General features: G+C 29.0%; 3 protein-coding genes across 4 annotated transcripts; 1 reads left to right on the top strand and 2 right to left on the bottom strand.

Annotated features, from left to right (window-relative positions):
* Positions 1–428: 428 nt before the first annotated feature.
* Erp60 (disulfide-isomerase A3) lies at positions 429–2,683 on the bottom strand. The gene is made up of 3 exons (XM_074239444.1): positions 2,383–2,683; positions 2,022–2,253; positions 429–1,899 (listed from the first exon to the last, which is right to left on the bottom strand). The coding sequence occupies exons 1-3, from the start codon at positions 2,523–2,525 to the stop codon at positions 799–801; spliced, it is 1,476 nt and encodes a 491-aa protein (XP_074095545.1). The 5' UTR covers positions 2,526–2,683; the 3' UTR covers positions 429–798.
* Positions 2,684–3,407: 724 nt separating this feature from the next.
* Positions 3,408–11,970, top strand: LOC141525097 (DNA fragmentation factor subunit alpha). Of its 2 annotated transcripts, none has more exons than XM_074239448.1 (3): positions 3,408–3,742; positions 9,284–9,464; positions 9,641–11,970. In XM_074239448.1, the coding sequence occupies exons 2-3, from the start codon at positions 9,284–9,286 to the stop codon at positions 10,075–10,077; spliced, it is 618 nt and encodes a 205-aa protein (XP_074095549.1). In that variant the 5' UTR covers positions 3,408–3,742; the 3' UTR covers positions 10,078–11,970. The 2 variants fall into 2 exon arrangements, with proteins under 2 accessions (XP_074095549.1, XP_074095548.1); XM_074239447.1 differs by having other exon boundaries at positions 3,411–3,742; positions 9,279–9,464.
* Positions 4,658–7,850, bottom strand: LOC141525095 (D-beta-hydroxybutyrate dehydrogenase, mitochondrial). Its single transcript, XM_074239445.1, has 6 exons — positions 7,485–7,850; positions 7,148–7,231; positions 6,898–7,072; positions 5,816–5,937; positions 5,452–5,556; positions 4,658–5,313 (listed from the first exon to the last, which is right to left on the bottom strand). The coding sequence occupies exons 1-6, from the start codon at positions 7,698–7,700 to the stop codon at positions 4,915–4,917; spliced, it is 1,101 nt and encodes a 366-aa protein (XP_074095546.1). The 5' UTR covers positions 7,701–7,850; the 3' UTR covers positions 4,658–4,914.
* Positions 11,971–13,041: the final 1,071 nt, after the last annotated feature.

The following is a 13,041-nucleotide window of genomic DNA, read 5'->3' as shown; positions in this document are numbered from 1 at the left end:
TTTTTTATTTTCAAATTATAAACTTTAATTATGACATTTAAGTTAGCTGTCACTTGACAAATTTTAAATTTTATTTAACAATTAAATTAATTCTAAAAAATTGCATTTTTAATTTTTTTAAATTTCTACATGTCAATTTTTTTTTGCCATAATTTATTTGTTAAAAAATTCTAAAAAGCTGCTAAATTAATTCTCATTAAAAAAATTCTTCTAAAAATTTTCACTTGTAATTTTTATTAATTTTCACCTGTGAAACTTTTTAATTAAATTTTTTTTTAATAATTTAATTGCTATAAAATTCTAAAAAAAATTTTAACATCTGTTAACTTTAGTGTTATCAAATAAAAGCTAATTTTTTTAATATTATTTTTCTGTTTAAGATAAATAACATTAATATAAAATAAAATAGTAAATTAAAAAGCAATTAATGAAAAAATGATATCAATTATTTTATTGAAGGTATAAACAAAATTGTTAATTACAATTATCAATATCCTTACAATCTAACTAACATAAATATTTGTTTAAAAAAAATGCTGAAATGAATCCTTGTAAAAGGATTATACCTCACTCAATTAAAGCACATATTTATAGATGTTATTTGTGCTATTAGAAAAATATATTTATTTATATATGTACCTAAATAAATATATAAATAAATATTTGTTCGGCATATAAATGTGAAGACGGCGGGCCACGTATCAAATTTATCATGACATATGTAATTTATGCCGAGGAAATAAAAATAATTTTTCTGTTAAAATTATTATAAAATAAACGTAAAGATAGTCAGGCTTTTTAAAGCTCATCACTTGGAGCCTTGACGGGTTTTCCTTTGCGGTCATAACCCTTGAGTTTGTCGATCGAGTGTTCAGCGATGTACTTGATGAAGTCTTTGAGCTCCCATCCACCTTCGTACTTGACTGGCGAGCTTTTGGAGTTTTTGGGTATCCAGTAGAAAGCTGGGAATCCACGTACACTAAACTCTGGTGGTACATCATTGGCGGTAGCGTCCATCTTGGCGATGACAACGTTTTCTTTGGCCATCTTTTCACCCAATTCATCGTAAATTGGAGTAAGTTTCTGGCAACGTCCACACCAGGGTGCGTAGAACTCAATGAGGACATCAGAGTCTGGTTTGGTGACAACTTCCTCGAAGTTCTTGGCAACCACAACCTTGACAGGGCCAGAGTTGTCTTCTGGGACGGGCTCGGATTTGATGAACGGTTCCAAGTTCTTGTCTTCAAAGTCTTTGACGAATTTCTGGAAGTTCTCGACGCTGAATTCGTCCTTGAGGATGTATTTGAGACCCTTGTCGTCGCGAACGAATACGACTGGCTTTTCGGACTTGGTAAACTCAACTCCAAAGTCATTGAGCTCATGTTGGAAGTCATCTTTGTTTGAGATAGCAAAGTTGAATTCAGGGAAGTCTTTGGCGACCTTCATGATTCTATTACGCCAGTAGTTGGTTCCCTTTGGATTCTTAACGTAGTCAACAGCGTAGAAAGCAACAAACAGTGGATTTTCGAATGACGCTGCGTTGTCACGAGTACGTACGCCGACCAAACCGAAGTAGTTCTTGATGACAAAGTAGCTGACATCAGCAGTTGAGTCGCCTCCGGTGTGTTGAACGACATTTTCTTCGAATTTGTTTTGCAAGACCTTGGGACGGTACAACCTGATGTGGTTCTTAAGTCCTTCTTTCTCCAACAGAGATTTAACATATGAGTGAGCGAAACGCGCTTTCTCACGTAAATTCTTCGCGACAGATTGGAAGGATTTAGCAAGCTCGGATTTCTCGTTTTCGAAGTAACCGATGAAGCTAACTTCGTCAGTGTCCAAGAATGCTTTCTGGCAATCTTCACTTTTAAGTTCCTTGGAAGCTGGTCCAACTTGTCCCTATGGTAGATAAAAAATTTTTATTTTATAAATTAAATAATTTTTTATGTGATAAATTATCTGAGTTTTAACAGGAAGAATTAATTTTTTAATTAATAATTTGATTAAGAAAAATATATTACCTTCGTGTATTTAACAATTCCTTTAGCATCACGTGGACCGTTGTATTCGCTGACCATTTCACTCTTGGAGAAGATCTTCAAAGTTGGGTAACCACTGACTCCATACTTGCTACAGGTTTCTTTACCACCCTCCGTACAGTCAACTTTAGCCAAAGTAATGGCTGGATCACTGCCTTTCAGCATCCCAGCGGCTTCAGCATACTCGGGCTTAAGACGTTTGCAATGTCCGCACCTACATAAATAAATAATTTACCGGCATTAGCGACACGTCTATCAGAATAAATAATTACCACGGATAATTTAATTGAACTGCGAATAATAAATTACACAATTGTAAATAAAAATAAATGTATATTCTTACCAGGGTGCGTAGAACATAACAAGTGTGTTGTCATGACGGTCTAATTCAGCGGTGAAATCACCGTCAGTGAGGTCAAGAACGTCTTCTTCAGCAGCCAAAACTCCAAGAGCCAGGAAGCACAGGGCAAACCACTTAGACCACATAATTTATTATAAAAAACTATACCAATAATTGTAAATCGACACCAAACACGTCGCCGATTCCTCCAAATATGAAGATTTCAGTTAATTCCGACAGACTAAATAGATTTATCTCTTGTCTCTCTTTTATTTATCTAGTAGCTTGTATCAGTCTGTCTCTCTCACTCTAGATGAGACACGTTTGAAAATTAAATGACGAATCCCAATGCTAAGACGTGGCTTTTGTAAAACTTGTCACCGCAGACGGATCTGTTCAGTGTTGTCGGCTTTCTATTGGTTATTATTCCAGTTTCTATGAAGCCACTGCTCCAATCACTGTTACGCAGTCAGCGCTGTCGTCGCGACTGATGACAGCCATAACACTGTCAGCAAACATGGCTGAGTTAAGACGGTTGATTTAAAAATTTAGTTTTATTGTTTAAATATATGAATTATAAAAATATAATAATAATGACACTGAAATTGACGGATACAAAAATTTTTTAGGTATTTATAGCAATTAAATTATTATAAAAAAAATTGAATTAAAAAGTTTCACATGTAAAAATTAATAAAAATTACAAGTGAAAATTTTTAGAAACATTTTTTTTATTATAAATGATATAATAAACAAATTTTTTAAATTAACAGCTGACTGCTTACTTCAGTATTATTCATATTAAATAAAAATTAAATTCAAGTTAGCTGTCACTTGTCAATTTTTTAATTTTATTAAACAAAAAAATTTGTTCCAAAAAATAATTTAAAAAAAATTGCATTTTTTTATTATTTTAATTTCTAAATGTCAATTTTTTTTTCTTACTTTTTTTTCCATAGTTTATTTGTCATAAAATTAAAAAAAATTATTAAATATGTGCTTCATTAATTTTTATGAAATAAAAAGTAAATAATATAATTTTTTAAGTGAACAACATTGAATAAATTCGTGCAACAATTAAAATTTTGCGCCATTACTCTGGAAGGCGTGGCTTTAGACCCTAGATTTGAGCAAGTTTGCCAACGTGAATGGTGAAAATAACGAAATTGCGATTTATATTTTTCTGAAATTACCAGACTAGACTCTATTATTTATTTATCATCTTCATCCTCATCCTGCGGTCCATAAGTTCACAAAGGCATTGTAAGAGAGGTCATTGTTTGTGACAACAATGAAGAGATTGTGCTGTATTTGATGTTTTGTTAATTTAATTACGTCGAACAATTAATTCTATTGAAATACTGTGAGTAATTTTAATATTTTAACAATTTTTTTTGTTTATTACTTATATATATATATATTTCAAACTAAATCAAGTTTTTTATTTTTGTACAGTATTGTCGGCTATTTTTTTACGTCGTACACAATTTATAAATATATTTTTAGATGGATGAAATTGCACTATGTTTAATGACATTTTATAATTTATTATTACTAATAATAGACTATTAATTTCAAAAAATTATTTTTATTTTTAGAAATACCAAAAATTGATCTCATAAATAAAATAACAATTTTTAAGACACATTTTTTTTTTTTTTTTTTTTTTTGGTAATGGAAGTTTGTAAACATTTTAGACTAGTCCATTACTAAAACTGACAGTTATACTGTTCTTGGAAAAAAAAAAAAAAAAAAACGAGAGAGAAAAGTTTGTAGAATTTTATTAGCAATAAAAAAAAACATGTCACTAAACTTTTCTTACTTCTAAATAATTGAACGTAAATAATTGAAAGTGAAGATAATAAATTTTTGTACAAAATACCCTTTTCAGTGAAGCTTAAGTAAGTTTAAAAATTTGATGAGTTAAGTACCTAATGAATTATAAATTAGTAATTTACAAAAATAATCATTGATTACGCTAAATCAATTAATGACAAAATAAACAATTATTTTATTAAAATAAATCGAATTAATTAAAATATTTCAAAGGTTTTTATGATATTAAATTTAGCTGTCACTTTACAATTAAAAAAATTTTTTTTAATAACTACATTATAGCAAAAAAAAAGTTATTTAAAAAATGGACTCGTAGAAATTTTAATAAATTAAAAATAATTATTTAGAACAAAACTTTTATTTAAAGAAATTTAAAAAATTGTCAAGTGACAGCTAAATTTAATGTCATAAGGTTTTTAATAAAAAAAATTAAGAATTAATATTGAGAGAAATAAAATGAATTTATTGTATTTTTATAAAGCTCTTTATAACATTCGAATGATTTGTAATTAAAAATATGTAAATATTTCATCAGCTAATTAAATTCTGTAAATATTCAAAAATATATTATTGATGAAATAGAATGGATATTACATAAATTAAAATTTAAATTAATAACAACCGACCAAACAAGGAATAATAAATAATTTAAAAATCAAACAATTAAAATTTTCACAAATAATCAACAATAAATAAAAATTAGTCAGTATAAATAATGTCATAAATTGATTTAGGTAAATGATCACTGACAAATGCTTGAAGTCTTTCTTTGCGAGTAACCGGAGTGTATCTTTTCAAGGGAAAAGTTTTGGTAGTTCCATCAACTAAAGCTCTCATAACTCGAGTTAAGTCAGCTTCTGGGCCTTTAGTGTATTTTTCAAGCGACAACATCTCCTTCTGGAACAATTCCTCCCCGTACTCTTTGCGTGTTTGCGGTTCCAACTGTACCCACATGTCTCGAGCTTGATTTAGAAGGGCAGAATTGTCTTTTAACCATGAGTTGCCGGCAACATATTCACCTGTCTCGACAACAACTACATCCACGCCCCATCTGCGCATTTCCAGTCTCAAACACGAACCCCATGCTTCTAATGCAGCCTATGTATACAAATTAATTCATTAATTAATCAGCGAATCGATTCATTTCCAACTACTGTGTAGTAAACACAGTCACTCCATTAATACATGTTTTATCAACTAGTAAATGGATATAATTATTTAATAAACATTACTTACCCCATTGGCACATTGCACGCCTCTAATTGCGCTTGGTATTCGAGCCAAAATGCTAGTAACTAAAATAATTCGTCCTTTACAACGTCTAATTAAAGGTAAAAAGACCTAAAAATTCAAATTTAAATTTTTTCATTAATGATTTTTCATATTTTTTTATGACACTGAAATTAACAGACGTCTGACAATTTTTTTAACTTTTACAATCAATCAATTATTTAAAAAAAAAATTTTTTTTGATTTTTTTTTGCTAAATATTTTTCATTATAATTTAATTGTTATAAAAATTTTTAGAGGTCTGTTAAATCCAGTATTATAATTCTTTTCTATTTTAGATTTATTTTAATAATATATAAAGCATACATACTTGAGTTAATCGTGCGACACTCATGAAATTCGTGTCAACGCTTTTTCGCACTACTGAAAGAGGCACCCATTCACATTCACCGAGAGTAATCCAAGCGTTTGCATGTATTAATGCCCATAATCCTTAAATGAGTTAAATAAGTAATCAGTGACAAGTTTAATAATTCATCTTGTTATCGAAGACATTACTTCACCATTATGTCAAGATATTATTAATCCGTCTTAAATAATTGTTAAATAATTTTAAACAAGCTTCTATCTATTTTTTTGATTAACTCTATTTTCGCTGACGGGTTTATATTTTTTGCTGAATTTCATTTTAATATTTTAGTTGAAATAAAAATGAGCAAGGTATGCAGTTTTAGATTTAAATATATTTTTTCAATTATCAACAAAACTAATTAGAAAAAAAAAAGCTCTCCGTATAATGAAGATATAAATCAATTAAAAAATACACAAAGCTGATTTAGTTAAAGTACTTAACTTTCAAACTGACGTTTAATTAACGTCATCTAAAAATTCCAAGTATTGATAATTAAAAGTTTAAATTGGATTTATTTAAGTGAACTTTCAAATGCCAATTTTTATTTTATTTCAGTTAGCTAACTTATATTAGTAATTTAAAATATTTAGCGAAGTTGTTGTTAAGAGTTAGTTATTTCGCGTTACTACAGTCGAATTTTTTGAAATTGTCAATTTATGTTACAAGTTAAAAATTTTATTTTAATTTTTTTTTTTTCAGTGAATTTTGAAAAAAAAAAAAAAATTGGGAAGTGTTAGTGTTTTCAGTCTCACTTCCAAAAATCAATTTTTTTGTATACGTAAAAAAGACTATTTTTTTACGTATGCCCTTTTTACTTAAAAAAAATTTTTTTTTTTTTTTCAAAGTCAAAAAGGCGTATTTCAAAAAAAAATTTTTTTGCATTTTTCAACAAGAATTTTATTTTTATATATTCCCTAGTTGATTGGGAAAAAAATTTTTTTACACACCCTTTTGGCTCTGCAAAGCCAACAGAGCGTATATTTTGAAATACACCCATTTGACTATATTAACGCAATTTTATTTAAACAGTAAATAAATACCTGGAGCACCATCGGGTAAATTTTCGTTAACATAAAGAAAAGCTGAATGTATGTCATGTTCATTAGTTATATCTAATTGTAATGCATGCAATCTGCCAGAGGTATCTTCTTTTAAATTATCAACTTTATCTTCATTATCGAACTTGTTTGTAAATCCAGCGAACACGGTGAAACCCTGAAGCAGATAAAATAAAAGATGAATTTAATTTTTAATAATAAAATGGAGTAAATAGTTAATTTAAATACTCACTAATTCATCAAGCCTTTTCGCCAAGGCACATCCAACTCTCGAGTCACATCCAGTGACAAGGACAGCTTTACCAGGTGCAGTCACCTGAGAGACAGTTCAATTAATATTTATTTGAGTTTTTATCCTGGGTTCTAAAGATCCATTATATTCATTCCCCGGCGGACTTGTAATGTAAAGGTCAGAGGGTACCGGTTATTTTATTATTAAATTTATGGATTTAAACTTTTTTAGTTCTTTTAACGTAACTGTATTGTCATTGAACTAGTGTAGCTTGACATTGAGAATTTTAAATAATTTTATTTTAGTATTTTTTAGATCGCTGTTATTATGGTCTTACCTTGAGGTTGTGATAGAAGAGCGTGAAACCTATGGATAGTGACAAAAAAAGAAGAAATAGCACGAAACTTGAAGTTTGAGATATGCCCAAAGTATTTAGAACAGTAGAAATAATAACTGCTACCGCATGGGAAAATGCTATTGGTAGAAGACATCGTTCTAATAATTCCCAAGTTTGACTATCATCTGGTTCCTCGGTCACTTTTTTAGGTGGCATTTTATTAAATTAATTATTTATTTATTTATTTATTTATATTTCGATTTAAGTCGTTATTACGTAAATAATTAATAATTAAGTCGTTGAAAGGAGAATTTTCAGCTAGTCAAAATTATAACTTGATCACAGCAATAGCTGAGCTAACTTTAAACTCGAAATAGTTTCTCATTTTAATACTCAACTAAAAATAAGTCGCAGGGCTGCGTCTTTAAATTTTGTATCCCTTGTTTTTGTTTTCAATTTATCAACATTTTTTTTTTTTTTTTTTTTTAAATTAATCTAAAAACTAAAAATTAATTTCGCAGTCCTGCTTTTGAAACTTTTCAAATAAACTCCTGTTTATTTTATCAAACTAGTAAAATAAAATAATTATTTTTTATTAGCAATAAACAAATAAAATAATCAATAAACGGTATCAGTAAATTAAAATTCAAAAACAAAAAGATGTAATTAATTAAATAGTAATATTAAACATAAACAAAGACATAATGAATATCCGCAAGACAAAATCAATATTTCACATATTAAACGTTTGTTAATTTATTCCGCGCATTGAAATAATTAATTAAATAGAAAATATAAACCAGTACATAATTAACTGCAGGGTCAATTGAGCTTAGCGTGAGGTAGGCAGCTGTCAATGTCATCATTGAAATGCGGCTAGGTCAAAAATTCGTGTAAGTTCAACTTCTAAGTGTTGTCGAGATCAGAGACCATTGCGCTCTACAAATGAAAGAGCCTGAACAGAAAAAAAAAAAAAAAGGTTCGAGGAGAAAAAGGGTGAAGGAACTAGAAAGGGAAAGAAATGAGCGTGGAAGGAACGAATTTGAGTCGCGGATCGGAAAGAGTGGAGTTGGTTGAGGTAAAGGGGTGGTTTGAGGGTGAGGTTATTGATTCGGTGGATGTAGTCGGTATATATTTAAAAGTGGGGGTGAGTTGGGTTTGTCACATGACTGTATGTATACAACAGCAGTCTACGTTCGCTATAAATAGGAAGGGTGGTTGCACCATTGACCCAGTGCTAGTTGGATTACCGTGGTGGGTGGTCGGTGGTGTTCTCTTACGCCTTAGAACTTTCACACCCAATCCTAAACTTTATTTCTTCACTATTGTATTATTTGTCAACAATCTTGAATAAAATTTATCAGATTTTTAATTTCTGAATTGGAAAAAAAAAAAAAAAAAAAAAAATTGAAAAAAAAAATTTAGCTCAATTTGAAAGTGAAAAGTTTTTGGAAAAATGTTTCGGTTAATGCGAGTTGAAAATAAAAAATCTTAAATTATTTAAGAAGCTCAAAGCCCCCTGACACTGCCCGCACTTACATGGACCTAAACCCTTACCTGCATCAAGATACCAAGTGATTCTAAATTATTGTTAAGAGACATTAAATAGCTGATATTAATAATTAGTTTTAAAACTAGTATTCTCAATAAGAAAGGTGTATACGTTTGTGCCTAATCCAGTATTTAGTACAAAAGATCCGTAATGAGCAGTTGAAAACTTTTAAAAATCAGTTGATTGAGTGTGTGCAAAAGTTATCTATCAGTTTTTGAGTTATTGTTTGTTTTTATTTAAAGCCAAGATGTCTGAGGGGAATTCGGCAGTGACGACAGTGACCGGCAACCCCTACAAAATCGTTGACTGCTCCAGGGAAAAGCGAAAGGGAATAACCGCGGCTTCACTCGAAGACCTGACCAACGTCGCCAGAAGCAGATTAGCTCTGCCTACTGACGCTGACATCACAATTGTCCTGGAACAAGATGGTAATTTATTTTAATTTTATTCATCAAATATTTGCCAGAGTTTGTCAGTTCAATGATCGATTCTGGATCAAAGTACTCGATCTAAATAATAAACTATTAAAAATAATCCTCTTAGAATATTTATTTATTAAAATTAAAATTAAAATTAAAATTAAATAGTAAAATAATGGTTTTAGGCACGGAAGTGGATGATGAAGAGTACTTTGCAACGTTGGAAAGAAATACGAGTTTAATGGTACTCAACGGATCTGAAAAGTGGGCCGCACCCGGCAGCGCAAAAACCGCGACGTCACGTTATATTCTCGTTGATAATGTTGACAGTGCTGGACGAACCGAGGAGAGCACTACTCGCGGGAATTATCACCGGCCGATCGAACCACTTGTGTCATCATTGCACAATGATCCAACACACATTTCTCTGCTGGGTGGCAACGACCTAGAATTACTCAGCGACATGAATCCCGATAGTTTGGCTGACATAGTACCTGATCGCATGTTTCTGGAACAACTCAAGGAGGCGTCGGGCAGATTCTTGGCTGAAAAACGTCAAGCCCAAGAGTCAATGGCACTTCTCCAGATGTACGCAAGCAGCGGGGAGATGGAGCGGGCGTAGGTAATGTGGGGGGTGGGCGCCCTCACTATTGCCAGCATGTATCGTGTGCGACGTCGAATATTTTATAAAGGTCGCCAGTTTCAGCAAACTATGATTTTGTTTTGGAATTGATGCCCAAATTAATGTTTATAGAGAGATTATTATCATTAATCATTCATTAATACTATTTATTATTATTATTAATATTATTATTATTATTATTATTATTATTATTATTATTATTACGATCAATTGAATTGATTGTGGTAATAATCATCCCGATTATTGTCAAGAAAAATTTATTCAAATAATTGTGTGTCTTATCTATAATTTGTGGCTATTGCGCCAAATCTGTAAGGAATTATTGTTAAAACCTCATTGTCGAGTTAGAGATAGGTACTTAGATATATATTATAAATATATTAATTAATTAATTATAATCTTTAATTAATTAATTAAAATAATAGGCGTATAATAATTGTTATGGATTAATTATATTTAAATAGATAGTAATTAATTATTTGAATGGTTATTTGTTAGAGTAAAGACATAAGTATATATATTATATAAATTTTCTCTTGAATTGTATTCTTGAATGATCGCTATGACTTAAAGTCAAAGTGCGCGCACCCTACGGAATTGTAAAATTGAGAAGCTCAGTAATAACGTGACTCACTGTGTAATATTGGAGCATTTAAAATGCAAATCTAAAATTATTAACCGTTTTATGGGAATGTTATTAAATTGTAATCGGTAATGTCGATTATAAACTCGATTTGTAATAGTAAGTTTACTGTAAGTAACTTTTAGAATGTTTACTTTCAAAAATTTTTATACGCTAATTTTAATAAGGAAAATTTATTATTGCAATATAATAAATTTCGTTTAAAAAAAAATAATAATTTTTGCTTTAATTTCAAAATAATAATTAATTATTAGTGGTGTCAAATTTTTTATATTAAGGCGAAAGTATTGGTCGTATAAAAATATTTTTTATGTGACAAATATTTTTGCCGTAAGATCTGATATTTAAATAATTTATTTTGAAATTTTGGCAAAAATTTTGGTTCTAATAATAGTAAAGCGAAGAAATTTTTTGAAAGTAAACTCTCTATTGATTGTAATCGATAAATAAAAGTAACTGACAACCCCCTCGGCTGCCCGATTTCAAAACACAGTAACTGACAATTTTAAGATTAAAAAAAAATTTTTTTTTATTCAAAAAAAAATTTGCGCGCCAAATTGATAAAAAATTTAATTTATAAATAAAAACTTCTTGAAGATAAATATTTTTAAGAAAAAATACTTTAAAAGGTCTAAAAGTTATGAGAAATGCAGCAATACTAAAAAAAATCAAGTATAAAAATTTTTACTGTGTTTTAAAATTAGGCAACCGCCCTTCAGAAGAAGATTGTAAATTTAACAAAGTAGAAAATGTATACGTCGCTTGGGTAGGTCCCTTATGACCTTGAACGATTGGATTATTATTACCTTACTGAATCTTAATAAACAATTTAAAATAATTAAAAAAAAAAAAAAAAACACATTCCGTATGTCATGGTATGTTGTTGGTTGTACGTAGATAATAATAATATTTATTTTACGTTTACTATTAATGTGCAAGTAAAACAAAAAAAAAAAAAAATAATGATTTAAGACTGATTCATAGACACCACACGCACATTATATGTCATTCCCATTTAGATCACCAAGTCATTGTTTGCATAAAATATTTATGATGATAATTGATAATTGAGATACAAATATAATGATGTATAAATTACGTATTACAATCGACACATATAATATCAGTCCTTTGATACCAAGCGAAGTAGTGCATTTGATATTATTCCACTAGTGCATCTAAATTAAAATATAGTTTAATTAATTAAAGATAAATTATAAATATATAAATTACCAGTTTATTAAATAAACACTTAAGTAAATTAATTAAAATAATTAAAAGTATGTATTCAATCGTTTCTGAACAATCTAGAGGCTTCTGATAAAGACTGTATGCTCGAATCCTGCCCTTTGCCCTTTACCCCTTAAGCCTTTTAAAAACTATTGTCTATTTTTCCCCTAAACGACCATTTTTTAAATTACTTCTTGTATTAATAATTTAATTAGAGCACAGAAGCCTCCCTTATTAAATAAATATTTATAATTATAATGCCTACTGTGTAAAAATTAATAATTAATGGTAATGCTTATGATAAGTCGATAGAAGTTATTATAATCTGTCCAAGAAAAAAATGTTCAGATATAATTATTTAAAATTATGTTTTTATCTGATCATTTTTTCTTTTATTGCTGATAGTATTTTAAGAAATTAGTTAATAATTTTATTAATTAATAAATACGATAAAATAATATTTAAATTGCTGCAACGGTAACTAAAATGTGAGGCTGTTAGTCAATAACTGAAATATCGAAATAGTACTGCCAATCAATTTACTTAAAGATTTAAAATAAATAACAAAAGCCAAATGATGCTCAACTATATCGCAGGTTTGAGTTTTGCATTTAATTATAGGAGCTAAATATATTGAATCGCAGATGCTTGTTAATATCGTGGTTTGAAGATAAATGTATTAAAGCTTAAATATAACTGGTGTAAATTCATAAGTACGTAGTAGCTATTTAAACAAAAGATATTGCGAGTTACAAGTTAATTAATTAAATTTACAGACCAACTGTCAACAATTATACCGTAAATAGAAAAGATAAACCTGCGAAGCCAAATTATGGGAGTATTTATCCTCTCGTGATGCTCAAAAAAAAAAAAAAAAAAAAACTTAATTTTTAATTAGTTAATGTTTATTTTATGTATTAATAACATTTAAAAGTAACGTTGAACGTCTTTAGACGAAGTAAAACGTTTTTTGGCTAGCAGCCGATAAAATTTTATGTACATTTAATAATTAACGATCAATAATGTAGTAATTAATATACATACAGTATAAATATATATATTAAAAGAAA

This window comes from Cotesia typhae, unplaced genomic scaffold, assembly GCF_013202065.1.
Source record: "Cotesia typhae breed Kobodo isofemale line unplaced genomic scaffold, CoteBio_Ctyphae contig_23, whole genome shotgun sequence".
Classification (NCBI taxonomy): Eukaryota; Metazoa; Arthropoda; class Insecta; order Hymenoptera; family Braconidae; genus Cotesia; species Cotesia typhae.
Note: the sequence above shows the minus strand (reverse complement) of the source record. Positions and strands in the feature narration are given on the sequence as shown.